This window comes from Puma concolor, chromosome C1 (genome assembly GCF_028749965.1).
Source record: "Puma concolor isolate L17-30 chromosome C1, mPumCon1.1.hap2, whole genome shotgun sequence".
Taxonomy (NCBI): domain Eukaryota; kingdom Metazoa; phylum Chordata; class Mammalia; order Carnivora; family Felidae; genus Puma; species Puma concolor.
The window spans coordinates 19,031,824-19,055,231 of NC_141674.1; the positions used below are offsets into that span (position 1 = coordinate 19,031,824).

Genomic DNA, 23,408 nt, shown 5'->3' on the forward strand with positions numbered 1-23,408 from the left:
TGACTACAAAATGTAAAGTGATCGCTATTCTGTTGAAATGCTGAAACAAAAAAAAGGCTCCTCGGTTCACTTCCAGTCTATTTTTTTTTTCTTTGGTACCCAAGACAGAAGATTCATCCCTTCTATTTTTAGTGCTTGTTCTTAATAAGATATCAACTTTGTCTCTAATGTAGTTGAGTCGTATCTGGTACAAAGAGTCATGAAGGAAAAGTCTCCGGGGTTTGCCTCGCAGAGCTGCATTTAACAAAACCGAGTCGGATTTAGGATGGTGTTTATTTGTTGGAGCTGGAAGCGTTCTCGGGCGTCTAGACCAGCCTCCCCAACCCTGTCTTTTCGTCTGTGAAGTAGATGAGCCCTGGGAGAGTAGACGGCTAGTCTGAGTGACCAAGCTAGAGTGGTGGTGCCAGGGCTGGAACCCACGCTTCCTGACTTCTGCCTTTTTGGTTCTAACCATGCTGCTTTAAAAAGGTTTATCAGGGGCGCCTGGGTGGCTCAGTCGGTTAAGCGGCCAACTTCGGCTCAGGTCATGATTTCGCGGTCCGAGAGTTCCAGCCCTGTGTCGGGCTCTGTGCTGACAGCTCAGAGCCTGGAGCCCGTTTCGGATTCTGTGTCTCCCTCTCTCTCTGACCTTCCCCCGTTCATGCTCTGTCTCTCTCTGTCTCAAAAATGAATAAACGTTAAAAAAAAAAATTTAAAAAAAAGGTTTATCAACCTGCTTTATTTTTCTGCTTTATATTTTTCTTTCTGTGCTGTTATTCATTTTAAGTATACACGCAAGTAAAGCTGGCTCGGTGACTGGCACCAGACCTAGATTTTAGGCTCTCGTGGCTAAAATCCGTGGAAGAAATGCTTAGAACTTCAGAATTCATTTTTTATTAATTCATGAGTTATTCAGAATTCATTCATTTCCTTTTTTGTAGAGAGACGCTGTTCTAAGTGTCTTTCCAATTTTTGCTCTTGCCAAAGACACAAGGGTGTACTTAATCTCTGAGTGTAGAGGGGCCAGCCACTCATACCCTTGAAAGCTTACGAGGTCTCTAAGAATTCAATTCTGCTTAGGGCTAGCTTGGTTCAGACAGCCCAGAACCACCCAGCATGGAATTTGCCCTTTTGGGAGGGAGAATTCTGGAGTAGGCTTAACTGGTCACCTGGACAGCCAAGAGCCCTGAACTGGAAGACTTAAGCCCAGGGATGGAACCATCAACTTACCCTGAGGAGAGGCCACTAGCGAGTGACTTCCTGGAAGGCCTGGGATCCTGGGGTTGGGACACTGCCATGATAGTAAGTTCTGGAGAAAGTGTGAAGCCAGGGAGCCGGGGAGAGCCTTCTCTTTAGGGAAAAATGGGATCTGGGGAAAGTTATACTCTATTCAATACTCACTCTTTTATTCCTCGCTAAATTTATTTGGTTACTTTAGGCACACCAAAACGTAGTTACTTATAACTTAATTTGTTCACATAATTCTGCTTGTTAGGAGACTTGAGATCCTGGGGGTAGTGGTGGGGAGGGGAAAACTTTGTCAGGACCCCGCCTCAGAGGGAAAGGAGGGAAGGGGACGGATAGAGAAGTACTTTAAGGAATTAAAAAAAAAAAATTTTTTTAATGTTTACTTAGTTTTAAGAGGGTGTGAACGGCTGAAAGAGAGGACCTGAGGATCTGAAGCGAGCTCTGCACTGATAGCAGAGAGCCCAGCGTGGGGCTTGAATCCACAAACCGTGAGATCATGACCTGAGCTGAAGTCAGACGCTCAACTGATGGAGCCACCCAGGCGCCCCCTTTAAGAAACTTTAACTTGTTCACTGGGGCGCCTGGGTAGCTCCATCGGTTAAGTGTCCGACTTCAGCTCAGATCATGATCTCACAATTTGTGGGTTCAAGCCCCGCATCCGGCTCTGTGCTGACAGTTTGGAGCCTGGAGCCTTCTTCGGCTTCTGTGTCTCCTTCTCTCTCCACCCCTTCCCTGCTTGTGCTCTCTCAAAAATAAATCTTAAAAAAAATTAAAAAAAAAAAAAAAGAAATTTTAACTCGTTGACTTACACTGAGGAGTATTTAACACTCAGCCCAAGGACTGACTTATATTACCAGATCTGGACCTTAGAGAAATATTTTTGGAACATATAGATTGATGACAACATGTTTTATTAAATAGGCTATATAATGTTCTAGTCCATCAATGAGTGTATCGATTAGTATTATGTTTTAGCAGGCTGTGATGTGTTTGTGACTCCTCTCTTTCTGGTTTAAGCAGGGGGGTGGGGGGCAGAATGTCATTGTTCTTCATTCCACTTTCTAGCCCCTATAAGCCTTGTATTTGTATTTATGATTTTCGGTTTCTCTTACAAAGGGGGACGAAGGTGGCCAAAGCTAAAACAGCCAGCTTTCCCCCTTGACCGGACTTGCTGGTGGCACAGATTGCCCAGATGTGACTTGTGACTAGCAGTTTACAATCTGTTGTACTTTAAAACATTTTTTTTCTTTTTATTTCAGAGAGAGAGTGCGGGGGGCCGGGGGGTGGGGGCAGAGGGAGAGAGAAAGAGAATCGTAAGCAGGTTCCATGCTCAGTGTGGAGCCTGACGTGGGGCTTGATCCCTTGACCCTGGAATCATGACCTGAGCTGAAATCAAGAGTCAGACACTCAACTGACAGAGCCACCTACGCGCCTCTGTACTTCTGAATTTAATCTTGTCTTCCAAATACCGGCATTTGAGATTGTTGTAGAACCTCTGACTTACATAAGCCTTCTTAGTGTGGTCTTGCTCTGTGGGGAAGAACGACAGGAGACCGGTTTACAGGACTTCCCATTTTTCATTACCCCACATTTTGAGATGTCCATGCACAACTAAAAATTACATATCCTTTGAAAAGAAAGGGCCGTGTTTTTAGATTCTGGTTTTTAATCATCAGTGGGTTCAGTATGACCTGGTGTGAATAACTGAAAAAGAGCTAAGCGAAGAGAGACTCCAAGAAACTCGTATTTTGTCATCTCAGAGAAGCTTTTCAAAGCAACAAGGAAAGTTAGGGGCAGATGCCATGTCCCAGAAGAACAAAGAGACGCCAGTTCTTCTTACAACTGTCCGTCTTTCCCGTCCCTTGTAGGAAGCTGTCCGGGTGTTTGCCCATCTCAGGGTTAGAAGTGGGTGGGGCTGGCTCCTAGCTCCAGAGGCCAGGAAAGACAAGGAACTTGGTGGATGGTTCCAAGTTGTAACAGAAAGTGAGGAAGAAGATTCAGTGCATGGAACCCAAGATTGTAGGCACAAAGCCATAATACGGTCCAAAGCTGAGACCTGACCGTGGGGAAGGACTAAGAGCAGTGGATTCAGGAGGTAGAGCCTATGAGCATCCCCTTGGACAGGTGCCCCAGGGGGGGATGGCACTTGTATGGACTAATCTAGCCCTCCCCCCAAGGCCTGAAGAGTCCTCAGTGGGGAATCACAGGGGTTTGGGTGAGACAGGTTACAGAGGGTTCTCTTGAAAGGTGGAAACCCATCTTCAAAGCGAGTAATGGAAAGCCTCCAAGATTGATTGTTAAAGGGGAGGAAGTAGCAAAACATTGCATTTATGAGGCCATTATAAACTATGGGTGGATATGGTTCTCAGATACACAGAAAATTACTTGAAATAACACATACCAGATGGTCAATTGTAGTTGATTGTAGGGGATATTTACTTTCTATTTACATTGTCTATTTCTGTGGAGTTTGAATTTTTACACGGGCTTGTTAATACCCAGAATAGAACCTAAGCTCAGTGAGGCCAGGGACCTCCTTTTCTCTTACCTGCCATGGTACACAGAGTAGATACTCAACAAATACCTGTTGAATGAGCATTCCCTTCGTGCAGAGAAAATGCTAGAAAGAGGCGGGAGGAAGATGAGCCTCAGTCATCGCAGTGCAGTGCAGTTCAAAGTTGAGTGGCAGTGTGGCTCAGAGAGGCTTTTGAAGTTAGAAAAGTTACATATTACATTAGACAGGCCAAGCACCGAACATTCAGTGTCCCACTATTTGTTGCTCGTGAGTATGTTGTTAACACGCTTATTTCTAAAAAAATAGAAATACTTTCCACTCTAAGCCCCTTTCCTTGGTATTTCCTAGGAAGTTTTGCAATTTCGTACTCTGTCAGTACTATTTTCTAAGGATATTCAGGAGGTTCAAGAATTTCTGGAAGTTACCAGGGACAAGGGGAGAAAACTCATCCAAGGGACTCCTCTCAAAAAAGCCATTTGCTCTGGCAGTGGGTCGGTTGTGCTTCAGGGCCAGGGAATCTAGGCACAAGCCACGCCTCGGCCAAGAACTTGGAGGAGATCTCAGTTTGCTGCTTATTCATCTCTCCTGGTGAGTCTCACCCTCTCCCCTGCCAGCCCTGGCCATGCTCTTTGTCTGTGTGGTAGCTGGATAGGGAGCTCAGATCCCACGTTTCCACTTCAAGGAAATCCCCCAGGTTAGAAAATGTGTTGACTCGAGGCACCGGGGTGGCTCAGTCGGTTAAGCGTTTGACTCTCGATTTCAGCTCAGGTCATGATCTCACGGTTTGTGCATTTGAGCCCCGTGTTGGGCTTTGCCCTGACAGCTTGGAGCCTGCTTGGAATATTCTCTCTCTCTCTCTGTCTCTGGCTCTCTCTGTCTCTCCTTCTCTTTCTCTCTCTTCCCCCCACCCACAAAATAAATAAACATTAAAAAAGAAAATGTGTTGACTGTTTATATATCATCTCTGGTGCTAGAGGGAGAATGATAACATTTGTTCTCTTTTGCATCTGAATACATTTTGCTGGGTGCCAGAAACAGTTTGCAGAAGAAAATCTGGGGCTTGGGCCCTGGGACTTTACCCCCGCTGCATCCCCTACGGGTGGCCCCTGCACACCGCAGAGCTAACAAACCGTGGCTGCAAAATGACTTGCTTGCTACCCTCCCCAGGGAGTGCTGGCTACCAAAGCAGACCTTTCTGCTTCTATAGGTGCACAGAGTAATTTATTTGTAACAGTATTATTTCTAGCCCAGAGGTGGAATTTAGTAAAACTGTGTGAAATTTTAGAATAAAGATGATGCAAACTGGGCAGTTAGAGGTTCCAACTAGATTAAATATGTCGAATTCAGCGGCTGCCGAATTACTTGGAAATGATTAAGTGGAAAAAGTAAGTAGTAGAGCCATAGTTCTATTTAGTAAATTTGGTGTGTGTGTTTTCTGTCTCTGTGGGAAAATGTTTTTGATTCATGTTTGTGTAGCATTGCCTCTGAGCAGACGTGACTTATTTCCACTTTCTGCCATGCTCATAATATTTACGGTACCTACAGGTTTTATTTGGTTGGCTCTGTTTACATTAATCCACAGTATAGTTTGAGTTGATTTTAAGCACTGCAGTTATTTAAAACTATCATATTCTGAGATATGAATGTGGTAATAGGAGCATGATAATTTTATACTTAAACAGGGCTAGCGTGTGACTTGAAAACCACGTAGCTCGGGAGAAACTAGGCATCAGTGACTTTAAGCCACCAATTTGCCTACTGCCTTCACATCCAGGTAACCAAAGAAGATAATTTTGTTGTACAGATAAATAAATTACGAAATGACACAAATTATTTGCTGTAGGGAGTCCACACTGGAAATATTTTTCTGTTGAGTACTAAGAGTTTATTCTAACAAAACAGGGATTTCTAGTTAGACAATTGGAAAGTTTCCCTCCCTAGAATTCAGAAGGAACTACTATAAAACTTTGTGTTAAATTCTGAGTCAGTACCCCTGCTGGCACATAATGAATTGAGATTTCCAGCTAAGGGGATTAGTGGTGGATTCCCTGAAGGGGACGTACTCCAAGGAAAAGGAACTATATTCTTTAAATGTTACTCACGCCATCATTTAGAAACTAGCTATTTGAATCCTTTGACAGCCAATGTGGGCATACTTCAATCTTTGCAAATGTCTGAGACCTCTTTTCCATCCAGCTGGGCCTCTCGGGGTTAGAATAAGTTTTGGTTTCTCTTTTATGGGAAGAATGACAGCTCTTCTCTCTCATAAGGTGCATTTCACAACTCCCTTGGCCCAGTGTTGTTCCAGGCTTGCAAAAGAAACAGAGCAATGAACTGGAAAAGACCGTCGCCCTCACTCTCCCCCTGGCCCTAGAGCTGGGAGCAGGACAGGGCACAGCACAGGCTGGGGTTGGCACCATTTGCATTCACTACTGCGCCTGGCCCCTGGGAGTCAGGATGCACGTACCCTTCCTGCGGGACAGCTGATTGTCACCATGGGGGACTGCACGTTCCCTTCCTGCGGGACAGCCGATTGTTGCTGTGGGGGATTGCAGGGTGGGTGTTGCTAAATCTTCTGAGATTTTGAAGAGATGCCAAAGATAGATATCTATGTCAAATCTCCCAGTTTTGAAGTCAGGGAGGGTCAAACAAAACATGTTTATGGGCCAGATTGGCTTACCAGTTTGCAGCCTCTGCACCTGACCCTTCCTGTTATTCTTGTATTTTGTTCCCTCCCACCCCTCTGGCCCTACCAATCAAAACTTGACTCCTATAGGAAGAATTTTTCTGTTACGGAGTATCTGGTAAATCCCATGAACTCATTTGCCACGTATGAATGGGAACTTTTTGCTTTATCCTCTCCTTCAGTTCTTGGCATTCTTGGAAAACATGCACCTGTTGACAGTGTCTCCCTCCACCCCAAAGACCATCCCCTTCACAGTCAAATGCCCACAGCTGACTGTGAGGCTTTCGGAGCACTTAGAAGGAGAAGGGACAGCCGGCCTTGTGATAAGGGTGGTTTGGGTGTCCGGTGTTCCTCCAACCATACGGTACAGACAGCTGCTTAGCCCTCCTGGGCCTAGAACTGGTGACTTCTCCCACGCCAACATGTTTCTCTCCCGTGTCCCTAGAGCATAAAATACATCAAAATTTGGGACGGGGATGCTGGTTATTCAGACTTCACGGGCCAGCTGGTTTAGAATCTGGCCTCCCAGCACCATCCCTTATGACGTGTGTATACTTTGAAGCCTGATGTCAGAACGATGTCTGCTCTTGCCTTTCCAGAGGGAGCCAGACCAGGGCAATAAACTGCAGTTCTAGAGTCTAGATTTAGAAAAACTATTGTTTTGATAGCAATTGATGAATGGGAAGTAGTTGATGTCGATTCAGGAAGTGAGGCACTCTCTACTCCAGAAGCTTAAATTCCCCTTTTTTGGGAGTGACCTAAAAAGTTTATAAAGTAGAAGAGTTGGACTTTCCCTAAGGCTTTCAGATTATTCTGAAACTGGCCTGTGACATGGACAAATCTAAGCGTAACAGTGAACATTGAAAAGCCGTGGAAAGCAGATTAATAGCCTCCCCTTTTTTTTTTTTTAAAGTTTTCATTTAAATTCCATTTAGTTAACATACATCATAATGTTAGTTTTAGGTATACTGTGTAGACTCAACACTCCCGTACAAGACCCAGTGCTCACCATGACTAGTAGACTCCTTAATCCCCATCGCCTGTTCAACCTGTCCCCTGTCCCCCTTCCTTCTTGTAACCATCAGTTTGTTCTGTTATAGTCAAGAGTCTCTTTCCTGGTTTACCTCTCTTTCCCCCACCCTTTGCCCATTTGTTTCATTTTTTAAATTCCACGTGAGTGAAGTCACATGGTATTTGTCTTTCTCTGACTGGTTTTACTTAGCAGAATACTCTCTCGCTCCATCCATGGCGTTGCACGTGGCAAGATGTCAGTCTTTTTTATGGCTGAGTGGTCTGCCACATACACACCTCATCTTCTTTACCGATTCATCAATTGACGGACACGTGGACTGTTTCCATAGTGTGGCTATTGTAGATAATGCTGCTGGAAGCATCAGGGCGCGTGTATCCCTTTGAATTAGTATTTTTGTATCCTTTGGGGAAATACCTAGTAGTACAATTGCTGGATCGTAGGGGAGTTCGGTTTTTAACTTTGTGAGGAATCCGTACTATTTTCCAGAGCGGCTGCACTACACCAACAGTGCAAGAGGGTTTCTCCACATCCTCGCCGCCACCTCTTGTCTCCTGTGGTGTGGATTTTAGCCATTCTAAAAGGTGTGAGGTGACAATCTCATCGTAGCCTCCTCTTTTAAAATAAGTTTCGCCCAATCATAAAATAATAATTAAAATGTTAAAAGTAAGTTCCGGGGCCTCCTGGGTGGCTCAGTCCGATGAGTGTCCAACTTTGGCTCAGGTCATGCTCTCCACGGTTCATGGGTTCAGGCCCGCGTCGGGCTCTGTGCTGACAGCTCGGAGTCTGGGGCCTGCTTCGGATTCTGGGTCTCCCTCTCTCTCTGCCCCTCCCCCGCTCGCTCCCTCTCTTTCTCTCTCTCAAAAATAAATAAACTTAAAATAAAAATAAGTTCTGTATGTTGATTGTATCTAAGTTTGAAGATCAAGAAGAGATAGCCACTATCTTCATATAGTATCCTGTCAGTCTTTTTTCTCTTGCATGCATATATGTTAGTGCACACGTATTATTTTTACAAACAGAGCTCATACTATGTGTAATATTTTGTTCTGTTTAATTTTTTTTAATATTTGTTTATTCTTCAGAGAGAGAGACAAAGTGTGAGCAGGGGAGGGGCAGAGAGAGAGGGAGACATAGAATCCGAAGCAGGCTCCAGGCTCCGAGCTGTCAGCACGGAGCCCGATGTGGGGCTCGAACCCACGAACCGTGAGATCATGACCTGAGCCGAAGTCGGACGCTTAACCGACTGAGCCGCCCAGGTGCCCCTATGTAAAATATTTTGTAACTTGTCTTTTTCACTGACTACATCGTGAGCATTCTACTGTGTCCTCAAATATTCTTCCTTAACGGTTTCTTACTGGCTGCATGTCAGTCAGACACATGAATATACAATTTATTTAGTCAGTCTTCTGTTGAATATTTAAGTGTTTCTGTTTTTTTGTTTTTTTTTTATTTATATATGAAATTTATTGTCAAATTGGTTTCCATACAACACCCAGTGCTCATCCCAAAAGGTGCCCTCCTCAATACCCATCACCCACCCTCTCCTCCCTCCCACCCCCATCAACCCTCAGTTTGCTCTCAGTTCTCAACAGTCTCTTATGCTTTGGCTCTCTCCCACTCTAACCTCTTTTTTTTTTTTTTTTCCTTCCCCTCCCCCATGGGTTCCTGTTAAGTGTCTCAGGATCCACATAAGAGTGAAACCATATGGTATCTGTCTTTCTCTGTATGGCTTATTTCACTTAGCATCACACTCTCCAGTTCCATCCACGTTGCTACAAAAGGCCATATTTCATTTTTTCTCATTGCCACGTAGTATTCCATAGTGTATATAAACCACAATTTCTTTATCCATTCATCAGTTGATGGACATTTAGGCTCTTTCCATAATTTGGCTATTGTTGAGAGTGCTGCTATGAACATTGGGGTACAAGTGCCCCTATGCATCAGTACTCCTGTGTCCCTTGGATAAATCCCTAGCAGTGCTATTGCTGGGTCATAGGGTAGGTCTATTTTTAATTTTCTGAGGAACCTCCACACTGCTTTCCAGAGCGGCTGCACCAATTTTCATTCCCACCAACAGTGCAAGAGGGTTCCCGTTTCTCCACATCCTCTCCAGCATCCATAGTCTCCTGATTTGTTCATTTTGGCCACTCTGACTGGCGTGAGGTGATACCTGAGTGTGGTTTTGATTTGTATTTCCCTGATAAGGAGCGACGCTGAATATCTTTTCATGTGCCTGTTGGCCATCCGGATGTCTTCTTTAGAGAAGTGTCTATTCATGTTTTCTGCCCATTTCTTCACTGGGTTATTTGCTTTTCGGGTGTGGAGTTTGGTGAGCTCTTTATAGATTTTGGATACTAGCCCTTTGTCCGATATGTCATTTGCAAATATCTTTTCCCGTTCCGTTGGTTGCCTTTTAGTTTTGTTGGTTGTTTCCTTTGCTGTGCAGAAGCTTTTTATCTTCATAAGGTCCCAGTAATTCACTTTTGCTTTTAATTCCCTTGCCTTTGGAGATGTGTCGAGTAAGAGATTGCTACGGCTGAGGTCAGAGAGGTCTTTTCCTGCTTTCTCCTCTAAGGTTTTGATGGTTTTCTGTCTCACATTCAGGTCCTTTATCCATTTTGAGTTTATTTTTGTGAATGGTGTGAGAAAGTGGTCTAGTTTCAACCTTCTGCATGTTGCTGTCCAGTTCTCCCAGCACCATTTGTTAAAGAGACTGTCTTTTTTCCATTGGATGTTCTTTCCTGCTTTGTCAAAGATGAGTTGGCCATACGTTTGTGGGTCTAGTTCTGGGGTTTCTATTCTATTCCATTGGTCTATGTGTCTGTTTTTGTGCCATGTTTTTTTTTTTTTTTTTTTCTTGTTCGAAGTAATGCTGCAACAAACACACTTTGACATAAGTCTTTGTGTGGATCTCCGGTTCTCCTCCGGATAAATGTCAGAGAATGAGATGAACATTTTAAAGGCTTTTGATACAAACTATCAAATCTGACCACATCCTTTAAGGACCTTATTAAAAATACTAGTTGTAGCACTCACAGCTTTATTCTTGAAGGGTTTCAAGAAGTCAGTTCCCCTATTTCCCTATAGGACCAGTTCCGTGAATGCCTCTAGGATTCCTTTTCTCTCTTTGCATTCTTGAGGACAATGAATGTGTTTACCTTTTGCATTTGACAGATTAGGGAGCAGAGACGTTAAGTACTTTGTATAACGGTTTTACTTAGTAATCATCAGTCCGTTGCGTGTTTTGGGATATCTGTGCCTGGTAAGCAATTGTAGTAACCACCGTGAGACCCGAGGCAGCTTCAGGTCACTGTATCCAAAGCTGTGATCTATAGGACATGTGGGAGCAACTTCAAGTCAGCATCGTAGGCCTTACTGAAGATGAAGTGCATTCAGGCTTGTGTGTGCCTGTCCCGTGCTGCCCGTCCTGTCAGCGAGAATGACCTAGAAAGGGGGAAGGGAAGGAGATGGTGGAGAGGGTGAGTACTGTTTCTTCTGGAGACAGAGCTTTAACGTATGAGCTCAGTGTTCCTCATAGACAGCTGTATGGTCCTAAACAAGTCTTGTCTTGTATGATTAATGTGTAACAGGGGATCTCCTAATGGAATTAGGTCCTTAACAAGATGAAGCAGTTGGCCTGCATTTATTCTTTTCATGTACACCTGCCGCCTTCATAAGCAAACGCCCGTTTACCCCTGTCTCCTTCAGCCACTATTAACCGAAAACTCTGACGGTCTGCTGTAGGTAGTATGTTGCCAGGGCTGACCCTGTTCTAAGCACTGTGAGGGTTAGAGACAGTGGCCTATAAGGACTGGAAGAAACTTTAGAAATACAGTTCCAGGGGTGCCTGGGTGGCTCAGTCGGTTGAGCATCCATCTGACTTTGGCTCAGGTCATGATCTCACAGTTCGTGAGTTCAAGCCCCACATCGGGCACACTGCTGTCAGCTCAGAGCCTGGAGCCTGCTTTGAATTCTGTGTCTCCCTCTCTCTGCCCCTCCCCTGCTCTCGCTGTCTCTCTCTCTCCCTCTCAAAAATAATAAATATTTTTTTAATTGTTAAAAAATAGAAATACAGTTCCAGGGGTGCCTGGGTGGCTCGGTCAGTTAAGCGTCCGATTTCGGTTCGGGTCATGATCTCACAGCTTGTGGGTTCGAGCCCCGTGTTGGGCTCCATGCTGACAGCTCAGAGCCTGGAGCCTGCTTCGTGGATTCTGTGTCTCCTCTCTCTGCCCCTCCCCTGCTTACACTGTCTCTCTCCCTCAAAAATAAATAAGGATTAAAAAAAAGTTAGTAAAAAAAAGAACTACAGTTCCGGCTTCTAATTTTATAGCACATTCAGCCCCTGGCTTCAAAGAATATATGGTCTTTGGAGAAAAAGATACATACACAGGAAAATATTAAACACCAGAACAAATTAAAAAAACAGCACAGGGCAACAGCTTAGTGCCCAACAAGGATCACCCCCAGTAAAGGCTTTCACATATCGGGGGGAGAGAGAGGACTTTGGGCCCTGGAGATCTGCACCTTGTGCTGGAGAGCTTGCTTTGTTTTGTCTTTATTTTTTAACTGGGCCTTGAAGAGGGAGATTTGAAAATTGGAGGCCATTCCTCCCCAAGGGCTGGTATAATTAAAGGCAGAAGATGTCTGGAAACCAGGAGTGGGTAATTTTGGCTGGCGCGATGAGGTTGTTAGAAGCACCTATCTCTCAGCCACTTGGCTGCATGATTTGGAGACAATCTTCTGAAGCCCCTTTTCTTACAGAGCAAGCCGTGTTGCAAGTTGGGGGTTTTTTTTGAAGTGTGGTTGACATAATATTGAATTAGAGTCTCAGGTGTACAACGTAAGTGATTCAACAATTGTATACATTATGAAATGCTCACCATGATAAGTGTATTGTATTATTGACTGTATTCCCTATGCTGTACTTTTTATCCCCATGACTTACTTATTTCGTAACTGGAAGAGTGAACCTCTTCATCCCCTTCACCCATTTCACCTCTCCCTCTTCCCTTTGGCAACCACCAGTTTGTTCTCTGGATTATGAGTCCGTTTCTCTCTTTTTTGTTGTTGTTCATTTGTTTTTTTAGATCCCACATATAAGTGAAATCATACGGTAGTTGTCTTTTTCTGGCTTATTCCACTTAACGTAACTAGGTCCATCCATGTTGCCATGAATGGCAAGATCCCATCTCATTCTTTTTTATGGCTGAGTAATATTCCATTGTGTGTGTATACCACATCTTTATCCATTCATCTACGGATGGACATTTAGGATGCTTTCATGTCTTGGCTATTGTAAATAACACTGCAGGAAACATAGGGTGCATATATTTTTCAGATTAGCATTTTCGTTTTCTTTGGGTGAATACCCAGAAGTGGAATTACTGGATTGTATGGTACTTTTTTTTTTCCTTAAAAAAGTTTTTTTTCGATCTTTTATTTATTTATTTTTTTTGAGAGAGAAAGACACAGAGCGTGAGCAGGGAAGGGGCAGAGAGAGAGGGAGACAGAATCCGAAGCAGGTTCCCGGCTCTGAGCTGTCAGCACAGAGCCCGACGCGGGGCTCGAACCCACGAACTGTGAGATTGTGACCTGATCCGAAGTCGGACGCTTAACCGACTGAGCCACCCAGGCACCCTGATTGTATGGCACTTCTATTATTAGCTTTTTGAGGAGGCTCCATACTACTTTCCAGAGTGGCTGCCCCAATTTACATTCCCAGCACCAGTGCTGGAGGACTCCCTTCTCCCCACATCCCTGTTGACACTTGTTATTTCTAGTTCTGTGTTGTCTTGCAGAGCCTGTAGCCTCTCTGTCACCAGCTCTTTAGCGTTCAGAGCTAACCAACAGAGCTGAGAGAGCCTCTCACCTTCCTGATGGGCTCATGGGGTCAAACCAGCAGCCCTAGAAGTATACACTTAGGTAGTTTTCTGGAGTGGGTATAGACTGTGACTCATAGTGGATAAAGCTACTCATCCCTGGGTGAAATCCTGGCTGAGAAAAGATCTCCTCCTTTTTTTGCAGGACTTACTTCCTAGGGAAATTTACCGCCCCAAAGCCTTAAGTTTCTCTGAGCTCTCCGTTAGGTCCCATAACGCCTCTGGGTTTATAAAAACCCTGAAGTTCTTGTCAGTACCCACTGGAGACTTTTAAACCTTCAATGAAGTCACAGTACTGTGGGCGGTAATTCAAGTAATTCACAGAAGCTAAGGATTATACACATTTAGACACAAATATCTCCCTACCTTTTCACATACTTAAACACAAAACCGCTTTCAACTAAAAGCTGACACTTGACTCCCGTACTTTGGTTTACTACCAGATGTACTTCAAGATCCTCAGAGATATTTTTCCTACTTAGCCTGCCTGACAGACTCATGTTTGAGCCTCATTCTTTTGGTCGGCTAGAAGATTACCCCTTATTAAAATGTAAATCTTTCCTCTTAATAACTACCAACCATTTATATTACGGCTTACCTTAGTTGAGTGGGACGAGAGAGAAAATGAGATAGAGTTAGGGTCTGGAGTGGGTAAGAGGGATCCTTACCCGGCAGCTGTGCTTTGAAGGCGGCCTGCCCATCGGAGTGACGTCCTGAAGGAGCGCTGCTCTGGACAACCCCGGCTGTGGCTGGGAGGGAGGTAGCTGCCGGAGGTCAGAGGTGGCTTCACAGGTTACAGGTTGGGTGCCATCTTTTAAAATCATCCGTGGGACGCCTGGGTGGCTCAGTGGGTTGAACGTCAGACTTCAGCTCAGGTCATGATCTCACGGTCCGTGAGTTTGAGCCCCACGTTGGGCTCTGTGCTGACAGCTCAGAGCCTGGAGCCTGTTTCAGATTCTGTTGTCTCCCTCTTTCTCTCTCCTCCCCCACTCATGCTCTGTCTCTCTCTTCTCAAAAATAAATAAACGTTAAAAAAAAAATTTTTTTTTTAAATCATCGGTAAAAGTGGCCTGGAAAGGTGTCTGGACCTGATAGGTAACATTTTGAGTTGATTCGAACCCTGGCTTGGCTAATTGGGCACAAGTGGACATAGTTAGGCTCTAGACTCTAGACGCATAGACTCTAGACCTTTGCCATGCTGCAGTCTGTCTCCCACGTGGGGACCTCACTGGGCAGACCTCGCAAGGGTGGCAAGTGGGGCCACAGGAGTTGGGCAAGCAGGAAGTGCATTTATTTCCTGCCTGAGCATTTACCAAAGTTTTGTTAAGATCTGTCTGGCCCAATTTTTTTTTCTTTCTGGTTTTTTTTGGGGGGGGAGGTGAGATTGCAGGTCTAGAGTAAAGTTCCCTTTTATATCTTAATCGTCTGTCGTATAGGGAAGAGAGTAGAATTTAGCTCTGATAAAAGGGCCTGAGTTTACGGATGCTTTGTTTCTTTTTCCTGCTTTCTTTCGATCCCTATTTACAGAAATCCGTTTTAAGGGTTACATACTGTTACTTCTGCCTCATTTTCCTCCTGACCACTTGCTTCTAATTCACGTGGCAGCTATTGACATTTTCGTAAAATCCCATGAATGCATTTGAAGATTTAGCGTTAACCTCTAACCCCATTTAATCAGTACCTCTTGGACTTCACACCAATAAGTTACATATCTGCATTTTACCCAGGAACTTTTGGCCTTCAGCACCAAAGGGTTAAGCATACCATTAAGGCAAGTAGCAGGTATTTGTCTGCTAAATGTCCCTGACGCTTTGACTAGCTTGATTCAGTTCAGTTTACTAGTTCACAGAATTCTTTTAAAACTTGTATACATTTTTCCATTGAGCATATCTCAAAAATTGAGATATATCTTAGAAAATAGGAACGTATAGTGCATCCATACAATGGAACATTATGCAGCAGGTAAATTGTTTATGCAAAATTCCTAATGGTGTGGGAAGGCACTTAATATATGTGTGTGGTACTCTCTCACCAGCATGAAACAATATTAACGTGCATGAAGAAAGAGAAAAGAGAAACACACAGAACGGAAGTAAACCAAATGTGAACAGTGAATGGTTCCGTCTGGACGAGAGAACTAAGATTATTTACCTTTTTATTCTGGATTTGTGCTTTTCTATTATATGCGGTTCTTACTATTGCCTGGGTGTCACTTTTGCAGTAAAAAATAAACCTAATAAGGGATTGTAAATTACCACCTACCTCAGTAAAGATTTAAAATATAGTGAACATTTAGGGGCGCCTGGGTGGCTCAGTCGGTTAAGATCTGACTTTAGCTCAGGTCATGATCTTGCAGTTCGTGAGTTTGAGCCCGGTGTTGGGCTCTGTGCTGACAGCATGGAACCCGCTTTTGACCCTCTGTCCCCGCCTCTTTCTGCCCCTCCCTCCCCTGCTTGTGCACGTGTGCATGCTCTCTGTCTCTCAAAAATAAATTAACATTTAAATAAATAAATAAATGAAATATAGTGAATATTTAAAAATGAAATAAAATACAGTGAACATTTGGGGCACCTGGGTGGCTCAGTAGGTTAAGCATCTGACTCTTGATCACAGCTCAAGTCTTGATCTCTGAGTCATGAGTTCAAGCCCTGCATTGGACTCTGCACTGGGTGTAAAGCCTACTTAAGAAAATACATATATATATATATATATATATATATATTATATATATATATAATATATATATTATATATATATAATGTATACACACACACATATATACACACATATGTATATATATATTTTTTATATTTATATTTATATATATATTTTTATATATACACATATATGTAATTATCTCTCAGGAAAAGCATCGTTTTTTTTTTAAGTTTATTTAGTTTGAGAGAGAGATTGCATGAGTGGGGGACATGCAGAGAGAGGGAGGGGGAGAGAATCCCAAGAGGTCTCTGTGCTGCCAGTGCACAGCCCAACATGGGGCTCGAACCCACGAAACCCCAAGATCATGACTTGAGCCGAAACCAAGAGCCGGTCACTTAACCAACTGAGCCACCAAGGCACCCCAAGAAAGCGTTAATTTAGCCTTGAATATTCACTATATATGTATAACATTCAAGGTTAGATTAACGCTTTCTCTGAGAGACAATGAAAAATTTCCCCTCGTAAGTTTTAAAAATTCCTGAGAGTTTTCCATTTAGCACTTTAAGGTATCTTGCGCATCACGCGGTGTTTGTACAGATCGGCGTTTCTTTTCTTTTTTTTTTTTTTTTCTCAACGTTTATTTATTTTTGGGACAGAGAGAGACAGAGCATGAACGGGGGAGGGGCAGAGAGAGAGGGAGACACAGAATCGGAAACAGGCTCCAGGCTCTGAGCCATCAGCCCAGAGCCTGACGCAGGGCTCGAACTCACGGACCGCGAAATTGTGACCTGGCTGAAGTCGGACGCTTAACCGACTGCGCCACCCAGGTGCCCCCAGATCGGCGTTTCTTAAACTGGGAATGCTGGTGTCAGCTCACAGGTTTGCTGTAGCTGTTTGGGGAATAGCAATTCAGAATTTTACAAAATTAAGGGCAGTTATGAAAATCCTGAAGCATTTTTTTTTTTTAATTAAAAGAATTTTTAAAAAATGTTTATTGATTTTTGAGACAGAGGGAGACAGAGCACGAGTGGGGGAGGGGCAGAGAGAGAGGGAGACACAGAATCCGAAGCAGGCTCCAGGCTCTGAGCTGTCAGCACAGAGCCCGACGCGGGGCTCGAACTCACCGACCGCGAGATCATGACCTGAGACGAAGTCGGCCGCTTAACCGACGGAGCCACCCAGGAGCCCCCTGAAGCATTTTTTTAAGTTTATTTATTTATTTTGAGAGAGCACAAGCAGAGGAGGGGCAGAAAGAGAGGGGGAGAGAGAATCCCAAGCAGGCTCTGTGCTGTCAGCATGGAGTCCAATGTGGGGCTTGAATTCACAAACTGTAAGATCATGACCTGAGCTGAAATCCAGAGTCGGACACTTAACTGGCTGAGCCACCTAGGCGCCCTGAAAATCCTGAAGCATTTTAATTTCACTTCTCTGTCTTGTAAGATTAGGTGATTTTATTTTAAAAATAAATAAACTTTATTGAAGTACAACACACATCTGCAAACGTGCACGAATCCCAAGTATACAATTTATGAATTTTCGTAACCCTCGTAGCCACACTGTTCTATTTTTATTGCATTGTCTTTGACAAAATTTCATAATTATACATAAGAAAATATATTGTTGTTCAGGGTTCTATGGTCTCCGGAAGTTACGCTTAAGATATTTTGCTTTTTTGTTCTCATGATTACATTAACTCTCCGAGTTTTTACATATTTCAAGGAACTCTAAATTTCCATTCAGAATATTGTTGTTATTCTTAGTTCAGGATAGGGAAATTGGCCTTCAGAGATTAAAGATGCAAAAAAGTGAAAACTGCAAAATTATTGACAGCTAGGCTCAGCAGATTTAATTTTTCTTTCATTCCCAACTGCGGCTGGTTGTGTGGAACTTGATTCCTGTGCCTCTGCATATGATACAGCTCAGGTTGCTAATCTGAAGAAGCAGATCAGCAGCCAGCGGTAAGTGTGTCAGGCCTAGAAATCCTAGACCAAGCTGGGAGGGACTTTAGAGGTCATTAGCCCAAGATAGGGAAACTGAGTCCTGGAAGGTTACATGCCTTGCCCAGGGTTGCGGAGTTAGTACCAGCGCTGAATCTAGAATCCTGATCCTAAACCCCATTAGTAGACCACGCTAAGCCTCTATGCTCCTCTTAAAACTCACCCTTTCTACTAAAAAATGCAGTCCTCAGACTTTGAAATCGACTTCTCCGGAAAGATGAATAACCTAGCATGTTTTTCAGCCAAACTTCTTAATGGGGATAACCTGACAGCATTGACCTGCTTTCGGTTGCTTCGGGTGAATGAAGGATGGTGTCGGGTTGATATAAATGCCAGTCTGTAATTGTTTAGAGCAGTTCTGGGAGGACATTCATCTGGAATAACCCTGGCAGTAGGGAAAGTATGGCGTGATGTCGACTTGTGACCCCTTCCCTGGGGAGTGAGCTGTGTCAGGAGACCCAGCAGTGTTCTGGAATACTGGGTCTCAAGTCTCTTCCGGGACACAGGACAGGGGGACAGGCTACTGTTCCTGGGCAGTGACCATTGATGGCTTACGACTTTTTTGCTTTTGAGATTTTGTTTCAGGTAACGAAAGGTAGATCGGTAAATAAAGCTGCTCTTTGGTTTTCTAAGGGAGGCCAGGCAACATATGTTTAGTACGTGCTGATCACTGTGGCGGGCCCTGGGGACTTAGTGCTTAACAAAACATGGCTGTAAGGACTTCGTCTGTGGGGCCAGCCGTTCCGGGGAGAGATCACCACTGCCATCCAGAAATCTTGGTTCTGTTGGAATATCAGATCGGTGAAATGCACAAGGGTCTCATCGTAGCAGACTGACTTTTGCCCGCCTGTTTGTCAGAAAGGATATCCTCTCAGTCCCACATGGCGGCCAACCTCGGCCTGACCTTCAGTGCCACCCTCCACAGTCCCATCCACCAGACCCTTTCTGCCCTTTCTCACTCTCTTCCCAGAGTCCAGGCTTTCCTCAGAGGCCAGGCTCGTTCCGTCCCCAAACATCTGTGACCGTCCTTACTTTTCAGTATGTTTTCCCCTTGTTTAGAATGCCCCCTCCCCCTTTCTACTTCTCTGGATCCTGCCCAGCCCTCGAGGCCCAACCTGGTTCTCATCTTCTCTTGTCAGCGCTCCTGTGGCACTTGTACCCATACCACGGGGAGATGACAGAGCCACAGCTCAGCCTGCTGAAGGAGAGAATGGGCTCTGGAGCCTGTATAACCGTGGGCTGGAACCTTTCCTGAATCTAGACTTCTTCATCCGTAAAAATGGGAGTCATAATCTACCCTTAGCCCACGGTTGTGTGTACTAAATGAGTTCATAGCATTAAAGCCTGTAGAACAATGCCTGGCGCATAAGTTCTCATTAAATTTTAGTTATCATTCCTTCTCGCATATATTTAATCACGGCCTTCCTTGCGTTAAGTGTTTAATCACTTTAAGTAGCTGCTTACTGGCCCCTAGTGAAATTCTAAAGCCCTCTCATGAAGAAAGAATCCTGATTTTATACTTTCTGTTGACGCTTTTCAGTCCTACGTGTGCATATAAGAGTTCCCCAAGACATATCGCTTAAAACGAAGCTATTACTGTATTAAAGAAAACAGATGGAGCCAACGTAAGAAACTGAAGAGAGAAGATAGGCTTCAGTTCACAGATGGAGTTTGCTTATGATTCTCAGAGCATGTCATTTGTTCTTTTTTTCATTGTTGTTGAGTCTTGTGAGTCCTGCTGTCATAGTCACCGGAAGTGTGAACATCATTTAGCAAAGATGCGAGTAATTTCAGAGGTTGTCTTAGACACTCCTCTAGGCCCGTGGTGGGAGGGAATCTCAGACAGTAAATTCCGCTCTGTCAGAATATACCAGGGCAGGTGGGTCATAAGCTGGTTGTTACTAATACATCCCCCTTGCTGAGGGGCAAAGGAAATTCACCAGGGTGTGTGAGTGTTGCAGGGGGAAGGGTTGGGGGGGAACCCAAGCCTTCAGCCACCCTCCCTCTGTCTTTCCTTCCTCCTTCGTTAGCAGCTCAGGAACTCACAAGCACCTCACCTGTCCGTGTTCACAAACATTTGGAGGAAACCCAGAGTTACTCTCTGGTGGTGGGAAGAGGCGGGGGCCCAGGCAGAAAGAAGCACTCCATAGAAAGCCTGTCGCAGGCAGGCATCCCGGTGCTGGCAGGAGCCACCGAAGGGAGGGGTCTTCTGCCCTGTGCCCGGTGGTCTGGGACTTGAGCCAGGCTCTCCCGCAGAGGCCCGTGTGTGTCCTTTCCGGGATGAAAATGCCACATTTCTCCCTCTCCTAGGCTGGAACAAGATATTAAAAAGTTAAAGGCTGATCTGCAGGCCAGCAGACAAGTGGAACAGGAGCTCCGCAGCCAGATCAGCTCCCTCTCCAGCACCGAGCGAGGGATCCGCTCAGAGATGGGCCAGCTCCGGCAGGAGAACGAGCTGCTGCAGAACAAGTACGTGCGCCGCGCGGGCCTTCGGTCGGGAGCCAGGCGGCCGCACCGTCTGCGGCTTGGAGCACAGGATTTGTGATGACGGAGGGACCTGGCAAGGGGGTTTTTCGATGAAATGTTTAAAGTGTTCAATTTAGTATTAGGTAGCCAACATATTATAAAATCTATAAAAACTTACTACATTGCAACCAGTTTATTAATATTACTATTTTTTGCTCATTTAATAACTTCTTCGCTTAGTTTAAAATAGTTATTGCGCCTTTGTGATAATATCAGTAAAAGTGACGAGAAGTAGTTCTGCTACAATGTGAAAATCTTGCTCCTTTGAATGAAAGTTTCCAGGGGAATAATGCACTCTATTTACCTTCATCTCTGGAACTCAAAAATGACATTGAGCCTTGATTTTATTTGAAGAGGCAAGCAAAAAAAGCCAGCTCTTCTGTGTGAATTTGTTTATGCTTCCCATTGATTCATCCTGGAATTTCTTCTTGACTCAATATGAATATGTCATTTTTTTTATTTTCTTCAATCTCTGCAGTGTGTGCCTGGGGTAGTGATTACTATTCTAGGCTGTGGGCTTTCCCCATTGAAAGAGAAGTCCTTCAGCATTTTTGAACAGCATAACTCGAGCGTTACAGCTTGTTATAAGCAAATAACTTCTCCATTGCTTCTGGCTCACATGTGGGATGGAGAACATCTCACCTTACACTGATATACTGAGATAAACTCACCTTATATTGATAGGTAAAGCTGGGGGTGGTGGGAGGCAGGGAAGGGACTATGGCTAAAATTTCTGTCTGAAATGAAGCACCGTGTGACTCTAACTCCAGGATCTATTTTGGGATCCTCAGAAAACATCTCACAGCTGGAAAGGAAAAGCTGTATTCAGGCAAAGAACAACCTCCCCTTCCCACCCTTGACCTCAGTTTCAGTGGGGCTGGATAAAGTTTCTTCAAGGTGCTTTGGGGCACTAGACTTAGTTCTACAACTATCTTTCCCTCTGATGGAAACTTGTTTTATGCTGCTTTTCTGGATTACCTTCTGTAGATCACTTACCTTAACAGGCTAGGTCTTACTCTGTATCTTGGTAGGCAACCTCTCGGTTGATGTTTTGGAATTGTTAAATAATAACAACATTATGTTTTTCCTGGGATCTCTGGGAGCTGACTCTTATGATTTGCTGTTCAAAAGAGGAGCCATGTTTCTCCAGGGCTCCGAGTGGGCATTTCTAATTACAAAACTCTATGATAATCATTTCCATATAGATTACATAATGCTGTGCAAATGAAGCAAAAAGACAAGCAGAATATCAGCCAGCTGGAGAAAAAGCTAAAAGCTGAGCAGGAAGCCCGAAGTTTTGTAGAAAAGCAGTTAATGGAGGAGAAAAAAAGGAAGAAGTTAGAAGAAGCCACTGCTGCCCGGGCCGTTGCATTTGCTGCTGCGTCGAGGTATGTCTGCGTCACCCGAGCGCTTCCTCTGAGGTTGGCCTGCCTTGCAGCAAGACAGGCATGGGGATTTGAGGCCTTGGGCAGGATTGGAATAGAGCGATCGTGCAGGGATAGGTGGCCACCGAGCACTGTTGCATGAGCTGGCCAAGCCCCGTCTGTGCAACTCGCACTGTCTTGTAACGGCTTTGTCCTTTGGCCACCTCATCGATGGAGTGGGAGGAGGGACTCACCATGGTTCCCGCACCGGGGAGCAAAGTGCTGCTTGTAAATGGGTTTCCAGTCACTTTGTGTGTGGCCAGTAACTACTAAACGCTTGGAGAGATTCCAGTCTGGGATTTTATTCCCTTTATAGAGCTGTCGCTACTCTCTACTCTCAGGTGTGTGTGTTTCTGGAGTTTTTATCTTAAAGTAGAAGACAGGGAAAATGTTGCTTGCCCAAGTACTTTGTACTGATCGCTCCTGTCTTTGTTGGATATCAGCAAACTGTCAAATGAACTGGAAAAGATGAAAGGAAACTTAGGTCACTATTAGATATCATTGAATTTGTGGAGTGAGGAGAACTGGGGACTACTTCTACACCATTGAAAAGGATGTAAGGATTCCAGAAACTGATATGTAATTGCCACCTGAATTCCAGCAAGGAGAGAAGGTCGTTTAGAGAACTCTTGGGCGGGGGTAGAGTGCTGGCAGCGGAGGGGAGGGGGTGCTCTGCTTCACTTTATCACTTTTTCCCTTCTGTGTCTGTTTTGACTAGTGAATTCCATCTGTGTGTAGGGGTCAGTTATGGGTTTACAGTTGCAGGGCGAGGGTAAACTATTATTTATTTCATTTTAAGTCTTGACCCTAATTTGTATCTACGTGATACATCTCTACTGTCATTCTTCCTTAAGTTTTGCTCTTTGCCTTACGACATGTTAAAAGCCTTCTCTTGGGCTCTGTAGAATAACTGATGGACCATCATTTCGTATTTAAGGAAATAATAGCCAGAGAGAACTCGTTCCTCCTGTGTGAGCCCGCCACCCCCAGTAGACTCTCTAGTGCACGTAGCTGAGCTCACTTGGCCCATCAGCGTCTATACAGACTCACAAGACACTTTACGAGCCTGCCTAGCACGTGGGGGTTTTGTTTATTCATTTGTTTAAAGATTTGTAAGCACAGACTTCTGAAAAAAGCCCAAGTTTCTGAAGCACTGACACTGGCAGGAGATTTTTCTGAACAGTCACCTGGTGTGGCTTGTGCTGTCCTTAATTCGTCCAGCACCTACCCTGAAAAAAAAGTCCACTGAGGAGGATATGACAGTCCCTTAACCAAGTTGTTCAGTGCCTGATGCCTGAGAATCAGGACCTTGGTTTCAGTCTCTTCCCTGACTCCCTTTCGCTTCCAGTCAAGCCTGTTTGTTTTGGTCTTCCCCTTAGATGGCCCTTGTCTGCCATCCCTTCCGTAGACGCCGTCTGTATTCCCGAGTAAATCTCCAGGTGTAAGTCTCTCGCTGGACC

The 23,408-nt window shown here is 44.5% G+C and overlaps 1 protein-coding gene across 1 annotated transcript in view; it reads left to right on the forward strand.

The window, feature by feature from the left end:
• The window catches only part of MACO1 (macoilin 1), a 65,627-nt gene that overhangs the window by 31,357 nt on the left and 10,862 nt on the right, over positions 1–23,408 (forward strand). Inside the window, exons 7-8 of the mRNA XM_086716077.1 lie at positions 20,309–20,467; positions 21,730–21,912. Of these exons, the coding sequence (XP_086572203.1) occupies positions 20,309–20,467; positions 21,730–21,912 (342 nt within the window). The remainder of the gene's footprint in view (positions 1–20,308; positions 20,468–21,729; positions 21,913–23,408) is intronic.